This window comes from Rhinopithecus roxellana, chromosome 19 (genome assembly GCF_007565055.1).
Source record: "Rhinopithecus roxellana isolate Shanxi Qingling chromosome 19, ASM756505v1, whole genome shotgun sequence".
Taxonomy (NCBI): Eukaryota; Metazoa; Chordata; class Mammalia; order Primates; family Cercopithecidae; genus Rhinopithecus; species Rhinopithecus roxellana.
This window is the reverse complement of record NC_044567.1, coordinates 56,514,720-56,529,402: the sequence shown is the minus strand read 5'-3', so window position 1 is coordinate 56,529,402 and position 14,683 is coordinate 56,514,720. Positions and strand designations below refer to the sequence as shown.

At 47.8% G+C, this 14,683-nt stretch overlaps 1 protein-coding gene across 2 annotated transcripts in view; it reads right to left on the bottom strand.

Moving 5' to 3' along the window:
• The window catches only part of VPS53 (VPS53 subunit of GARP complex), a 168,820-nt gene extending 167,204 nt beyond the window's left edge, over window positions 1-1,616 (bottom strand). For both annotated transcript variants that reach the window (XM_010373479.2, XM_030924066.1), the window contains exon 1: window positions 1,530-1,616. In XM_010373479.2, coding sequence (XP_010371781.2) covers window positions 1,530-1,616 — 87 coding nt within the window. The remainder of the gene's footprint in view (window positions 1-1,529) is intronic.
• Window positions 1,617-14,683: the final 13,067 nt, after the last annotated feature.

Below are 14,683 nucleotides of genomic sequence, written 5' to 3'. Positions count from 1 at the left end.
AGAAATCACTATTTCTGACGGGGCGCGGTGGCTCACACCTGTAACCCCAGCACTTTGGGAGGCCGAGGCGGGCAGATCACCTGAGGTCAGGAGTCCGAGACCAGCCTGGCCAACATGGTGAAATCCCGTCTCTACTAAAAATACAAACATTAGCCGGGCGTGGTGGTGGGTGCCTGTAGTCCCAGCTACTCGGGAGGCTGAGGGAGGAGAATTGCTTGAACCTGGTAGGCGGAGGTTGCAGTGAGCCGAGATGGTACCCCCGCACTCCAGCCTGGGCGACAGAGCGAGACTCCGTCTCAAAAAAATAAAATAAAATAAAAATCCCTATTTCTAATATCATTAGCCTTAAAAATTCAATAAACTTGCAAAGGGAAGAGTTCCTGCAGGCAGGGCGGCGCGTGGTGGCTCCCGTCTATAATCCCAGCACTTCGGGAGGCCGAGGCGGGCAGGTCACTTGAGCTCAGGAGTTAGAGACCATCCTGGCCAACGCGGTGAAACTCCCGTCTTTAGCAAAAATACAAAACTTAGCCAGGCGTGGTGGCGGCGCCTGTAATCACAGCTACGCAGGAGGTTGAGACAGGAGAATCGCTTGAACCCGGGAGGCGGAGGTTGCAGTGAGCCGAGATCGCGCCATTGCACTGCAGCCTGGGCGACACAGCGAGACTCCATCTCAAAAAAAAAAAAAAAGGCCGGGCGCGGTGGCTCAAGCCTGTAATCCCAGCACTTTGGGAGGCCGAGACGGGCGGATCACGAGGTCAGGAGATCGAGACTATCCTGGCTAACACGGTGAAACCCCGTCTCTACTAAAAAATACAAAAAACTAGCCGGGCGAGGTGGCGGGCGCCTGTAGTCCCAGCTACTCGGGAGGCTGAGGCAGGAGAATGGCGTAAACCCGGAAGGCGGAGCTTGCAGTGAGCTGAGATCTGGCCACTGCACTCCAGCCTGGGTGACAGAGCAAGACTCCGTCTCAAAAAAAAAAAAAAAAAAAAAAAAAGTTCCTGCAGGGAAAAGAGACCCCTTGGGAGTATTCTCCAACCTCAGCCAAACTATTCAACGATAGGAATTCTCAACCTTTTAAGAATGGTCAATATGTCATTTTTCAACTTTCTCTCTGCTGTGCCATCTGCTTCAGAAATTAAAGTCATACCCTTCCCCCAGTTCCAAGCCACTCACAAGGGGACAGCTTGCGAAACCGCGGCGTTGGCACGAGCCTGGTAAATGCATGAAGCCCCCACAGTCCCCAGAATCTGAAGATGCCACCCAAGGCCTGCATTCTCCTAGCGTCGTCCCCTCTCAGCGCACAATTCCTTTTCCCCAAAACCACCAGGACCCCCAGCCCCCGCCAAAGACAGTCGAAGCGTAGAAAGGGTTCCCCTTCCTTTCCTTCTGATTCAGACACCCCTTCTCACCCGGGCCACCTCCCCACTTCACTTTCCCTGCTGCCCCGGGCCCCCGGCACTCCGTCCCCCCGCCGCGGCCTCCCCAGCGCCCGCACTCGCGTCTCCCCTCCTGAGGGGCGGAACGCTCACCTGCTCGATGGCCAGCTGCACCTCGGGCGTGAGCTGCAGCACGGCTTCCAGCTCCTCCACGAACTCCAGTTCCTCCTCCTCCATCATTCCGCCTCCCGGCCCCCTGCCAACCCCCGCCGCGAGCCCCACTCAGGCCTCCAGCCGCCACCCAGGCCCCAGCACAGCAACCCTCTCGCAGCAGCGACCTGGCGAGCCCGGCTCCGTCAGCCGCTCTGTCAGCCGCTCCAGCACTTCCGGGAGGCCAGGGCACTTCCGGGACCGGGGAACTGTGGGATCGCGGCGGACTGAGAGGGGCTGCGTTCCTGTCAGGTCCCGGGTCTCCCCGGCAACGCTTTACCCCGGCGGCCGCGCGTGCCCTCAGCGCGTCCTCAGGAAGGCGCGCCCCCCACTGAGGACCGCGAGGTTGGGGCCGGGCGGGGACCCCAGCAGGACGCCCGGATGAAAGTCGGCCCGGCGGCGTCGCGACCCACAGTCCGCAGCCTCCGCGGGCAGCGCAGCGGCGACCCCTCAGCTCCCGGGGCCCCTCGGTCAGTGGCAGCGGGTGTCCCGGCCCTGGGGACGACGTGATCCCAGCTGACACGTGGCGGTGTCGCCAAGGACCTTCGCAGGACGGGACAGCGTCCACTCGATGAGAGGAATTCCCCGTGTGCCGGGCTCTGCGCAGTATGGGGAGAAACTTTTTTTTTTTTTTTTTGTCGTTGTTTTTCTTTCTTTTTTTTTTTTGAGACGGAGTCTCACTGTCGCCCAGGCTGGAGTGCAGTGGCGCGATCTCGGCTCACTACAAGCTCCGCCTCCCGGGTTCAAGCGATTCTCCTGCCCCAGCCTCCTGAGTAGCTGGGATTACAGGCGCCCGCCACCACGCCCGGCTCATTTATGTATTTTTAGTAGAGAGGAGGGTTCACCATGTTGGCCAGGCTGGTTTACGAACTCCTGACCTCGTGATCCGCCCGCCTCGGCCTCCCAAAGTCTGGGATGACAGGCGTGAGCCACCGCGCCCGGCCAGAAACGTCTCTTTTAAAGCCAGATGATGCAGCGTCCTGGAGCTGGGAGACGTTTACTGAGGTTGAATTATCAGGGGTCTAAGTCCCGAATATTCCGCCACTGATAAGCTGTGTGATCTAGAACAAATTACTACCCGGCATGGATGTGGAGAGGATTAAATATTAACAGCGCGATACAAATTCAAGCTGGTAATACAAGAAATAGTGAGGTGTCCAGCCCTTACCCCCACAAAGGAACAAAGAAGCCAGATCACCCATCGCCCTGTGGAACCACCTTTCCTGCAGACGCTGAAAACAACGAGGGAATTGCAGCTCAAGAAGACTCGCTCCACCAGGTGAACCGGAAAACTCCAGGAGGGAAACGCGTTGGCGCCACTGAACTTCTTTTGTTGTTGTTATCAGAGTTGCTCAAAGTAAAAAATTGGAGCAGTATGATTTTTTCTTTTATTTTTAATTGACAATAATTATATAAACAATGTAATTTCTAACACCAAAGGAATGCTAAAAAACATACATTGAAAAAAAAGAAAAAAATAAATAAAATATAAATTGAACCTGGGGCGGTGGCACAGGCCTGCAGCCCCAGCTGCTCCGGAGGCTGAGGCAGGGAATTACTGACTCTGAGACTGAATATCAGGGGTATAGATCTCATCCCACCACTGAGGATTGCATGAGCCCAGAGTTCAAGGCTGCAGTGAGCTATGCTTGCTTTGCATCACTGCACTTCAGCCTGGGCCACAGAGTGAGATTCTGTCTCTTAAGTAAACATAAAATATTACTGATTCATAAAATCATGATTTTGAAAATTAATGACATGAAAAATGTGCACAATATATTTCAGAAAGCAAAATGTATAATTTCATTTAAAAACTGCACAGCATGGTCCCAGCTTTGTGTGTATTCTGTACCAATAAAACTGACAGCAAGGAAATATTACTTTTCTGCACGTGATGAATGTACATCCTTTGTACATTTTCCCAAATGTCTACAATGAGCCTGTAGTTCTTTCATGCTCAGAAAATATGAATGCCTTTTTCTAAAAGGAAAAGGTAATTATAGCTACTTATTTTGGACTTTTTTTTCCTTTAAAAAATTAAGATATTTACATACAGTAAAATTTGCTCTTGCAATTTATGATGCAATGAGTTTTGATAAATGTATATAAATGACTGGGTGTGGTGGTTCACGCTATAATCCTAGCCCTTGGGGAGGCTGAGGCTGCCGGATCACTTGAGGTCAGGGATTTGAGACCAGCCTGGCCAACACAGTAAAACCCGTCTCTATTTACTAAACATACAAAAATTAGCCTGCCATGCTGGTGCACAGAATCACTTGAACCCGAGAGGCGGAGGCTGCAGTGAGCCCAGATTGCACCATTGCACTCCAGCCTGGGTGACAAAGCAAGATTCCATCTCAAAAAACAAACAAAATAAATAAATAAATAAATGCATATAACCATGTAACTACTACCACAATCTAGTTATAGGACAATTTCATTATTCTCCCAAATTCCCTTTTGCCTCACCCCGTCCACTGGCAACCACTGACTTGATTTCTGTCCCTATAGTTTTTTGTTTGTTTTTTGTTTTTTGTTTGTTTGTTTGTTTTTTGAGATGGAGTCTTGCTCTATCACCCAGGCTGGAGGGCAGTGGTGCAATCTCAGCTCATTGCAACCTCCGCCTTCAAGTGATTCTCCTGCCTCAGCCTCCTGAGTAGCTGGGATTACAGGCGCCTGCCACCACGTCTGGCTACTTTTTGTATTTTTAGTACAGATGGGGTTTTGCCATGTTGGCCAGTCTGGTCTCAAACTCCTAGGCTCAGGTGATCTGCCTGCCTCAGGGTCCCAAAGTGCTGGGGGTACAGGCATGAGCCACCATGCCCGGCCTGTCCCTATCGTTTTGATATTTCCAGAATATCATCTAGATAGAATCATACAGTATGACACCTTTTTAGTCTGGCTCCTTTCATCTGTCATAAAGTATTTAAAACTCATCCGTGTTGTTGCATGGATCTGTAGCTCACGTCTTCTTTCTGAGTGGTATTCCACTGTATGAATGCACCACAGTTTGTTTATCTAGTCCCCTGGTTGAAGGACATATGGGTTTTTCCAGTTTTTGGCAATTATGAATAAAGCTGCTATAAACATTCATGTACAGATTTTTGTGTGAACATAAGTTTTCATGTCACTTGGGTAAATATGCAGACGTGGGACTGCCATGTTATATGATATGTCTGTGTTTTAACTTTCTAAGAAACTGGTAAACTGTTTTCCAAACTGGCTGTATCACTTTCACATTGCTACCAGCAATGTACGAGAGTTCCATTTGCGCAGAGAGCTGATTTTTAATGATGATAATAAGAAGGAACATTTCCTAGCCCTCATCATGTGACAGGCACCATGCGAAGCATGCTACATGCATTGTCTCTTTTAATTCAGACAGCAATTCTGAGGTTGTTAGTTTTTCTTAGTATCCCCATCTAACAGATAGGAGATGAAAATCTAGTTAAAGTAAACAAACAACAAAATAAAAACTCGCCCAAGTCCTTATACCTAAATCTTCCTGCCATTCATTAACCTATTCAATACATTTATTGCACACCTGTTCCTGTTGGTGACAGGTACTCAAGCTAGGTGCTGGGAATTCAGCAGTGAACAAAATAGACCACATGCCTGCCTCTACAGAGCTATTTCTATGTATGAAAAGGGGATTTGTACAAACAAACATATAATTGTGATAGATTCGATAAAAGAGAAGTAAAGCACATATTGAGAGACTATATGGATAGAGTTCTGATTGGATTAGGGGTCAGGAAAGCCTTTTCTTTTTTTTTTTTTGGAGACGGAGTTTCGCTCTTGTCACTCTTGTCACCCAGGCTGGAGTGCAGTGGTGTGATTTCGGCTCAGCTAACCACAACTCCGCCTCCAGGTTCAAGCGATTCTCCTGCCTCAGCCTCCTGAGTAGCTGGGATTACAGGCGTGCACCACCACACCCAGGTAATTTTTGTATTTTTAGTAGAAACGGGGTTTCTCCATGTTGGCCAGGGTGGTCTTGAGCTCCTGACCTCAGGTGATCCACCCACCTTGACCTCCCAAAGTGCTGAGATTAGGCATGAGCCACTGCACCCGGCCAGGAAAGGCTTTTCTGAGGAAGTGATTTTTAAGCTGAAGCAAAGGGTGGAAAGTGAGGATAACACATGGCTAAAAGGAACAGAATGTGCAAAAGCCATGAGTATGAGAACAGTCGGCCAGAGTGATGGAAGTTTGAAAGCCAAGGGGAGAGTGATACACAAGGAAGCTGAAGAAATGGGCATTGCCAGATGGTGAAGGATCTGAAAGGTCTTGAAGAAATGGGAAGCCTCTGAAGGACTGCAAGCAGAGGAGTGGCATGACCAGGTTGACCATGCCTGCCATCAGCCCTGGTCTCTCCGTTTTTTTTTCCCTTTGCCTCTGAGCTTCCACATTGTGGAGAGGCATGAAACCACATGACCATGTTCAGCACAAATTCCTGTTGTCTTATTTCCACTGATTCTGATTGTCCTTCTCAGCATCCATTGTCAATTCTCAAGGGCATTCCCCCATGACCAAAACCTTTCCCTCCTCTGGAGCTCCCAACTCCATGATACCCCTTCTCCCTCTTTGCAGATAAGCTACTAATAGTGTAAGTTTGAGTTTAAGAGAGTTATGCTGTACAAAAAAATATAGGAAGTTAAAAGAGCAGAGAGATAGGTTGACACACTGGGTTTTTAAAAACTTTGTTAAGTAATAATAGACTAGATTTATTCATTTATGTTAAACAAAAGAAGAAAATACCTTTGACAGGAAGAGGAAATCTAGAAAGAGACTGTATGCTTCTGAGAGAAATAAAATGTGGAAGTTTATGGATATGAGAAATTTGGGTATGAAAATAAGGAGCATGTGATATTTTCACAAATGAGCTGGGCTTAAAAAAACAACTTCCAGGCCGGGTGCAGTGGCTCACTTCTGTAATCCCAGCACTTTGGGAGGCTGAGGCAGGCGAATCACCTGACGTCTGGAGTTCAAGAGCAGCCTGACCAACATGGACAAAGCCTGTCTCTACTAAAAATACAAAATTAGTCTGGCATGGTGGCTCACACCTGTAATCCCAGCTACTTGGGAGGCTGAGGCAGGAGAATCACTTGAACCCGGGAGGCAGAGGTTGCAGTGAGCCAAGATTGTGTCACTGCACTACAGCCTGGGCAACACCACAAGACTCCATCTCAATAAACAAATAAATAAATAAATACAAAAAATTAGCTGGGCATGGTGGCTTGTAATCCCAGCTACTCAGGAGGCTGAGACGGGACAATCTCTTGAACCCAGGAGGCGGAGGTTGCAGTGAGCCAAGATCGTGCCATTGCACTCCAACCTGGGCAACAGCAAGATTCTGTCTCAAAAACAAACAAAAACCAACTTCCGTTTTTGCTGTAGGATAGGGTATAGTGATGAAAAGTGTCACAGAAAACATTTTTTCTACATTGAAATTTCACTGCATGAGGCACAAATTCAGTCTCTAATACTTTAAAAGCAAAACAAAAAGAAACCTTGGAAACCGTGGCCTTTAGCAGGCGATGGGGGAGGATGGGTTGGAAGGGAGTTCAGTAGGCTGTGAGGGAGATGGGAGAAGATGGATTGGAAGAGAGTATACAGTAGGCTGTGAGGGAGACAGGGAAGGATGGATTGGAAGGGAGTATACAGTTGGCTGTGTAGGAGATCGGGGAGGATGGATTGGAAGGGAGTATACAGTAGGCTGTGAGGGAGATGGGGGAGGATGGATTGGAAGGGAGTATACAGTAGGCTGTGAAGGAGATGGGGAGGATGGATTGGAAGGGAGTATAAAGCAGGCTGTGAGGGAGACGGGGAGGACAGATTGGAAGGGAGTATACAGTAGGCTGTGAGGGAGTTGGGGGAGGATGGATTGGGAGTATACAGTAGGCTATGAGGGAGATGGGGGAGGATGGATTGGAAGGCAGTATACAGTAGGCTGTGAGGGAGATGGAGGATGGATTGGAAGGGAGTATACAGTAGGCTGTGAGGAAGATGGAGGATGGATTGGAAGGGAGTATCCAGTAGGCTGTGAGGGAGTTGGGGGAGGATGGGAGTATACAGTAAGCTGTGAGGGAGATGGAGGATGGATTGGGAGTATACAGTAGGCTGTGAGGGAGATGAAGGATGGATTGGAAGGGAGTATCCAGTAGGCTGTGAGGGAGTTGGGTGAGGATGCGAGTGTACAATAGGCTATGAAGGAGATGGGGAGGATGGATTGGAAGGGAGTATACAGTAGGATGTGAGAGAGATGAAGGATGGTTTGGAAGGGAGTATACAGTAGGATGTGAGAGAGATGAAGGATGGTTTGGAAGGGAGTATACAATAGGCTGTGAGGGAGATGGAGGATGGATTGGGAGTATACAGTAGGCCGTGAGGGAGTTGGGGGAGGATGGGAGTATACAGTAGGCTGTGAGAGATGGAGGATGGATTGGAAGGGAGTATACAGTAGGCTGTGAGGGAGTTGGGGGGAGGATGGGAGTATACAGTAGGCTGAGGGAAATGGAGGATGGATTGGAAGGGAGTATCCAGTAGGCTGTGAGGGAGATGGGGGAGGATGGACTGGAAGGGAGTATACAGTAGGCTGAGAGAGATGGCGGATGGACTGGAAGGGAGTATCCAGTAGGCCGTGAGGCAGTTGTGTGGTACCCCCTTAGGAAATGTCAGAATAAGATGGAAACATAACCTCACATGTGGAGTTTTCATAACATGTCTCACCTTGCCCAAAGTGCTTTATGTATACCATCTGGAAATAGTGAGGAATTTTAAAACAGCCTTCGTTAATGACATTCAGGCAGATCTCTAAATTTCATGTGTCTGCCAATGTAGTGTTAATAACTCTGTTAAAAGGAATCTCAAATATCCTGTCAGATTTGCAACCAGTTTTGTTGTCAGAGTGCAGAGGGAGCTGCACTGTCATTTGTTGAGTAGACACTGTGCAAAGTATGTTCTTTCACGAGATCAAGACAGTGTCTTTCCACAGAAGCTTCCCCCTGTGCAAGGACCTTCCCCAAAATAGCTGAGCCTTTTGTGAAACTGCTTGTGAAAAAAGAATTGCAGGATGTCTGAATCACCTGGCCCATGCCCACTAAATGCCAGTCACGTAGCACCTTTCCTCAATGTCGACAGAAGCAACAATACCTCCCACATTTCCAAAATGCCCCCTAGGCTTCCTAAGCAATCACCTTTAGATCCTATCATCACTCTGGGTGGTACAAAGCCCCAGAACAATTCGTAGTGGAGGAATAGGGTTTAATTTCCACTTGAAATCGGCTCAAAATGTTCTCTTGGTGCTGCTTTATGGACTGTTCTAGTACATGGCTTTTCATGATGACTGGTTCTTTTGCTGTCCTTTATTCCTGGATTTTCTGAATCTTCTGGAGCCTGGCATTTGTTCTTGATTGACATTCAGATGGTTCTGAACCCTCCCTGTATCCTGGACACCAGTTTTGTTTGGGTTGGTACTCTGGTTCTCTGCATGCCCATTCTTGCTGAGCCGGTCATGATTTCCAGCTAGTTTCAGCAGCTCCCCGGTTCCCACGGGCATTTACATATGCTATCTCCTAAAAGCTTTTAAAATGAACACCTTTTCCATTGGCTACGTTGGGTTCATATTAAAGTAATCCTTTCCCTTACTCAAGGAAGTAATAATTGTATAGGCCAAATTCATAAACCCTCTTGTGCAAGTTTTATATATGCCAACTATAAAAACACTTTTTACAAAACTGACATTAACTACTACAATCATTATAATGTAGCTAACATTAATTTATCGTATCCAAAACCCTTAAGCATCTTCCATAACCTGTTTTTTTTGACTCCACTTCTTCCTGCATTCCCAGAGCTGGATCTTCAGCTGCCATGCTCCTTCCTCATGTACAATAGCAGTTCTTAATCCGTTTTGAGTCTGGACCCCTGGGAGGAGCTGAAGGACTCTACACAGATCTTTCCCTGGAAAAATACAAATTCACTTAGCATTTTGCATGCAGTTTTAATGAACAGTGTTTCATGGAATACACACACACACACACACACACACACACACACACACATATATATATATATATTTTTGAGACGGAGTCTCGCTCTGTCGCCCAGGCTGGAGTGCAGTGGCACCATCTCGGCTCACTGCAAGCTCTGCCTCCCGGGTTCACGACATTCTCCTGTCTCAGCCTCCTGAGTAGCTGGGACTACAGGCACCTGCCACCACGCCCGGCTAAATTTTTCAATATTTTTTTTTTAATTTTTGAATTTTTAGTAGAGATGGGGTTTCAGGGTGTTAGCCAGGATGGTCTCGTGATCTGCCTGCCTCGGCCTCCCAAAGTGCTGGGATTATAGGCGTGAGCCACTGTGCCTGGCCGTTTCATATTTTTTATCCTTTTTTTTTTTAGCCCATGCTTCTCTCTGCTAAACCTAAGAATGTTGTGAACAAACCTCCCACACGCAGTATTTTGACAAGAGGTCAAAATCTTCATCACTGTAATTTGATAATCACTGATATGTAAATTAAATTCTCCCTTCACCAGCCCAGAATATTTTGCTCAGCTAACATTATTTTAGCTTTCCTTCAGGAAATCAGTAGAAAGTTTATATTTCCTGAGGCCGGGCGCAGTGGCTTACACCTGTAATCCCAACACTTTGGAAGGCTGAGGCAGGCGGATCATGAGGTCAGGAGTTCGAGGCCATCCTGGCCAACATGGTGAAACCCTGTCTCTACTAAAAAAAAAAAAAAAAAAGAAAGAAAGAAAGAAAGAAAAATACAAAAATTAGCCAGGAGTGGTGGCGGGCGCTTGTAGTCCCAGCTACTCGGGAGGCTGAGGCAGAACGATCGCTTGAACCTGGAAGGCAGAGGTTGTGGTGAGTCGAGATCGCGCCACTGCACTCCAGCCTAGGCAACAAGAGCGAAACTGCATCTCAAAAAAAAAAGAAGTAAGTTTGCATTTCCTAAACATAATGTTGTTCAAGGCCAGATGTGATGGCTTATTGGGAGGCCGAGGTGAGAGGAGCACTTGAACCCAGAAGTTCGAGACTAGCCTGGGAAACAGAGGGAAACCTCCTCTCTACCAAAACAAACAAACACACACACACACACACACACACACACACACACACACCCGGATGTGGTGGACATATCTGTAGTCCTAGCTGCTTGGGAAGCTGAGATGAGGATCCCTTGAGCCCAGGAATTCGAGGCTGCAGTGGCCCATGATCATGTCAGTGCACTCCAGCCTGGGTGACAAAGCAAGATCTTGTCTCTAAAATATATTTAAGCTTCTGGTTGGACACAGTGGCTCATGCCTGTCATCCCAGCACTTTGGGAGGCCGAGGCGGGTGGATCACCTGAGGTCAGGAGTTAGAGACCATCCTGGCCAACACAGTGAAACCCCATCTCTACTAAAACTACAAAAAAATCAGCCGGGCATGGTGGTGGGCGCCTGTAATCCCAGCACCTTGGGAGGCTGAGGCAGTTGGATCACCTGAGGTCAGGAGTTTGAGACCAGCCTGACCAATCTGGTGAAACTCCGTCTCCTAAAACTACAAAAAAGTAGCTGGGTGTGGTGGCACATGCCTGTAATCCCAGCTACTCAGGAGGCTTCTCCATATGTTGGTTTGTTTCTCCTCTTTTTTTTTTTAATACAGGGTCTCACTTAGTCATCGAGACTGGAGTGCAGTGGTACAATCATAGTTCACTGCAGCCTTGACCCCCTGGGCTCCTAAGTAGCTGGGACTACAGGTGCACACCACCATGTCCAGCTATATTTCTCCTTTTAATGGCTACAGAGTGTTCCATAGTTGGAACATACTGTAAATTACTTATTCTATTCCTTTTTTTAAATTTTTATTTTCTGGGACAGAGTCTCACTCTGTCACCCAGACTGGAGTGCAATGGCGCTATCTCAGCTCACGGCAACCTCCACCTCCCAGGTTCAAGCAATTCTCCTGCCTCAGCCTCCTGAGTAGCTGGGATTACAGGAATGCACCGTCACACCTGGCTAATTTTTGTATTTTTAGTAGAGTTGCGGTTTCGCCATGTTGGCCAGGCTGGTCTCGAACTCCTGACCTCAGGTGATCCGCCCGCCTCGGCCTCCCAAAGTGCTGGGATTACAGGCGTGAGCCACCGCGCCCGGCCTTATTTATTCTATTCCTAAATATTTGGGCTGTTTCTAATTTTTTGCTATTATAAACAATACTATGTATATATACACATATAATACTATGCGTATATATATGTGTATATATATATATAAATAATATGTATTTTATATATATTAGTTTTTCTGAGACAGAGTCTCGTTCTGTTGCCCAGTCTGGAGTGCAGTGGCACAGTCTCAGCTCACTGTAACCTCCACCTCTGATTTCAAGCGATTCTCCTGCCTCAGCCTCCCAAGTAGCTGGGATTACAAGCACCCATCACCACGCTGCTAATTTTTGTATCCCAAAGTGCTAGGATTACAGGCGTGAGCCACTGCGCCTGGCCTAATACTATATTCTTTTAATTCTACCAGCACTGTACAAAAGTGCTTATGTCCCTGTATACTTAGGCACACTGGACATTTTCAGTCTTTTCAGTATTCACTTATAAAGTTGTGTGTGTGTGTTATTTGGAGAGACAGGGTCTCGCTCTGTCACCCAGGCTGGAGTGCAGGGGCAGGGTCATGGCTCACTGAAGCTTCAGACTCCTGGGCTCAAGGGATCCTCCCACCTCTGCTTCCCACGTAACTGGGGTGCAGGCACACGCTACCACACCTGGGTAATTTTTAAATGTTTTTGTAGAGGGTCTTGTTATGCTGCCCAGGCTGGTCTCGAATTCCTGGTCTCAAGTGATCCTCGTACCTCGCCTCCCAAAGCACTGGGGTTACAGGCATGGTGCCCAGCCTACTGAGGAAGTTTTCAATTGGCCTTTTTCTATTTCTTCTGTGTGTGTGTTTCTAGTTTGTATCGTTTAAAAAATTAAAAAATTCTTTTGGATCATTTTTCTTTTTTCTTTTTCTTTTCTTTTTTTTTTTTTTTTTGAGGCGGAGTCTCGCTCTGTCGCCTGGGCTGGAGTGCAGTGGCCGGATCTCAGCTCACTGCAAGCTCTGCCTCCCGGGTTCATGCCATTCTCCTGCCTCCACCTCCCCAGTAGCTGGGACTACAGGTGCCCGCCACCTCGCCCGGCTAGTTTTTTGTATTTTTTAGTAGAGACGGGGTTTCACCGTGTTAGCCAGGATGGTCTCGATCTCCTGACCTCGTGATCCGCCCGTCTCGGCCTCCCAAAGTGCTGGGATGACAGGCTTGAGCCACCGCGCCCGGCCTATTTTTCTTAATAATTTGTAGGATCTCTGACTATTCTGGATACTAACCCTTACTCTGCTATATGCTACAAACACGTTCTGTTACTTGTCTTCAACGTTTTCGTTGTTGTACTGTCACCCAGACTAGAGTGCAGCGGAGCCTCACAGCAGCCTTGAGCTCCTGGGCACCAGCAATCCGCCCAAGTAGCTGTGCCTACAGGCATGCCGCCATGCCCGGCTTGTCTTTTAGTAGTGCTTTTTGATGTATAATCTTGTTTTGTTTGAGATCAGGTCTCACTCTGTGGGATGATCATGGCTCATTGCAACCTCCACCTCCTGGCTCAAGTGATCCTTCCACCTCAGCCTCCCAAGTAGCTGGGACCACAGGCACGGGCCACCATGCTCGGCTTTTTTTTTTTTTTTTTTTTTGCAGAGATGGGGTTTTGCCGTGTTGCCCAGGTTGGTTTCGAACCCTTGGGCTCAAGCGATCCACCCACCTCGGCCTCTCAAAGTGCTGGAAATACAGGCATGAGACACTCACTGTGCCTGGTCAATAGTGGTTTCTGATGTACTGGGGTGTGTGTGTGTGTGTGTGTGTGTGTGTGTGTGTGTGTGTGTGTGTTTTAATGTTTACAAATCAGTCAGTCCTTCTCTATATGACATCTGCGTTTTATGCCTTGTTTGGGAAAAGTTTCTCTAGCCTATGATTTATAAAATATTTTTCAAAATTTTATTTAAGTACGTTTGTAGTGGTTAGCCCTTGATATACCTGAATTTACTTTTGTGTATCGGTTTCTCAGGGCCATCTTAACAAGTGGCCACAGGCTGGGTTGCTTATGACAACAGACTTTTCCTCAGGGTTCTGTAGGCAGAGGTCTGAAATCAACAAGCTCAAGGACCGGTTTCTCATCGGAGGCTCTGAGGGAAAAACCCTCCCATGCCTGTCTCTCAGCTTCGGGGGCTGACAGCAGTCCTTGGCACTCCTTGGCTTGTGGATTCACTGTTCCAGTCTCTCACTCCACCCTCAAGTCACTTTCTGCTCTGTGTCTCTGTACGTCTCCTTCTGTCTAATTGGATTTAGGGGCCACTCTAATCCAACATGGTCCCATCGCAATCCTTACCTTAATCATATCTTCAAAGAGCCCTTTTCCAAATAAGGTCACATTCTGAGGTTCTAGGTAGGCATGAATTGTGGGGAACGCGACTTCACTTCTAACTTTATTTTTTACAGATAGAAAGCTAATCGTTTCTGTGGTTTTCCTCGTCCTTCTTTTCCTCACAGGTATGACATGCCTGCCAAGGACAAAATTTAGTAGGTCTGAAGCCCAGCGTGGTAGCTCATGCCTGCAATCTCAGCACTTGAGGAGGCAAGGTGGGAGGATCGCTTGAGGCCAGGAGTTTGAGACCAGCCTGGGCCACAGAGTGAGGCACACACCCCCACCTTTGTGTTTTGAGAGTGTCTCAGTCAGCCGCTCAGGCTGGAGTGCACTGGCACAGTCACAGCTCACTGCAGGCTCAACCTGAGGTGATTTCCCACCTCAGCCTCCCAAGTGCCTGGGGCTACCGGCAGGAACCATCACACCCAGCTCTCTTTTTTTTTTTTTTTGTAGAGATGGGCTTTCACCATTTTGCCCAGGCTAGTCTGGAACTCCTGGCCTCAAGCAATCTGCCCACCTTGGCCTCCCAAGGCGCTGGATTTACAGGAGTGAGCCACTGTGCCAGGCCCTTAAATAGTTTTTAAACCTGAGTTTAGAAATGTTTGCTTTTAGATAGGTGTGACTATCTGCAAACAAGCCATATTTTGCATTTTATAGC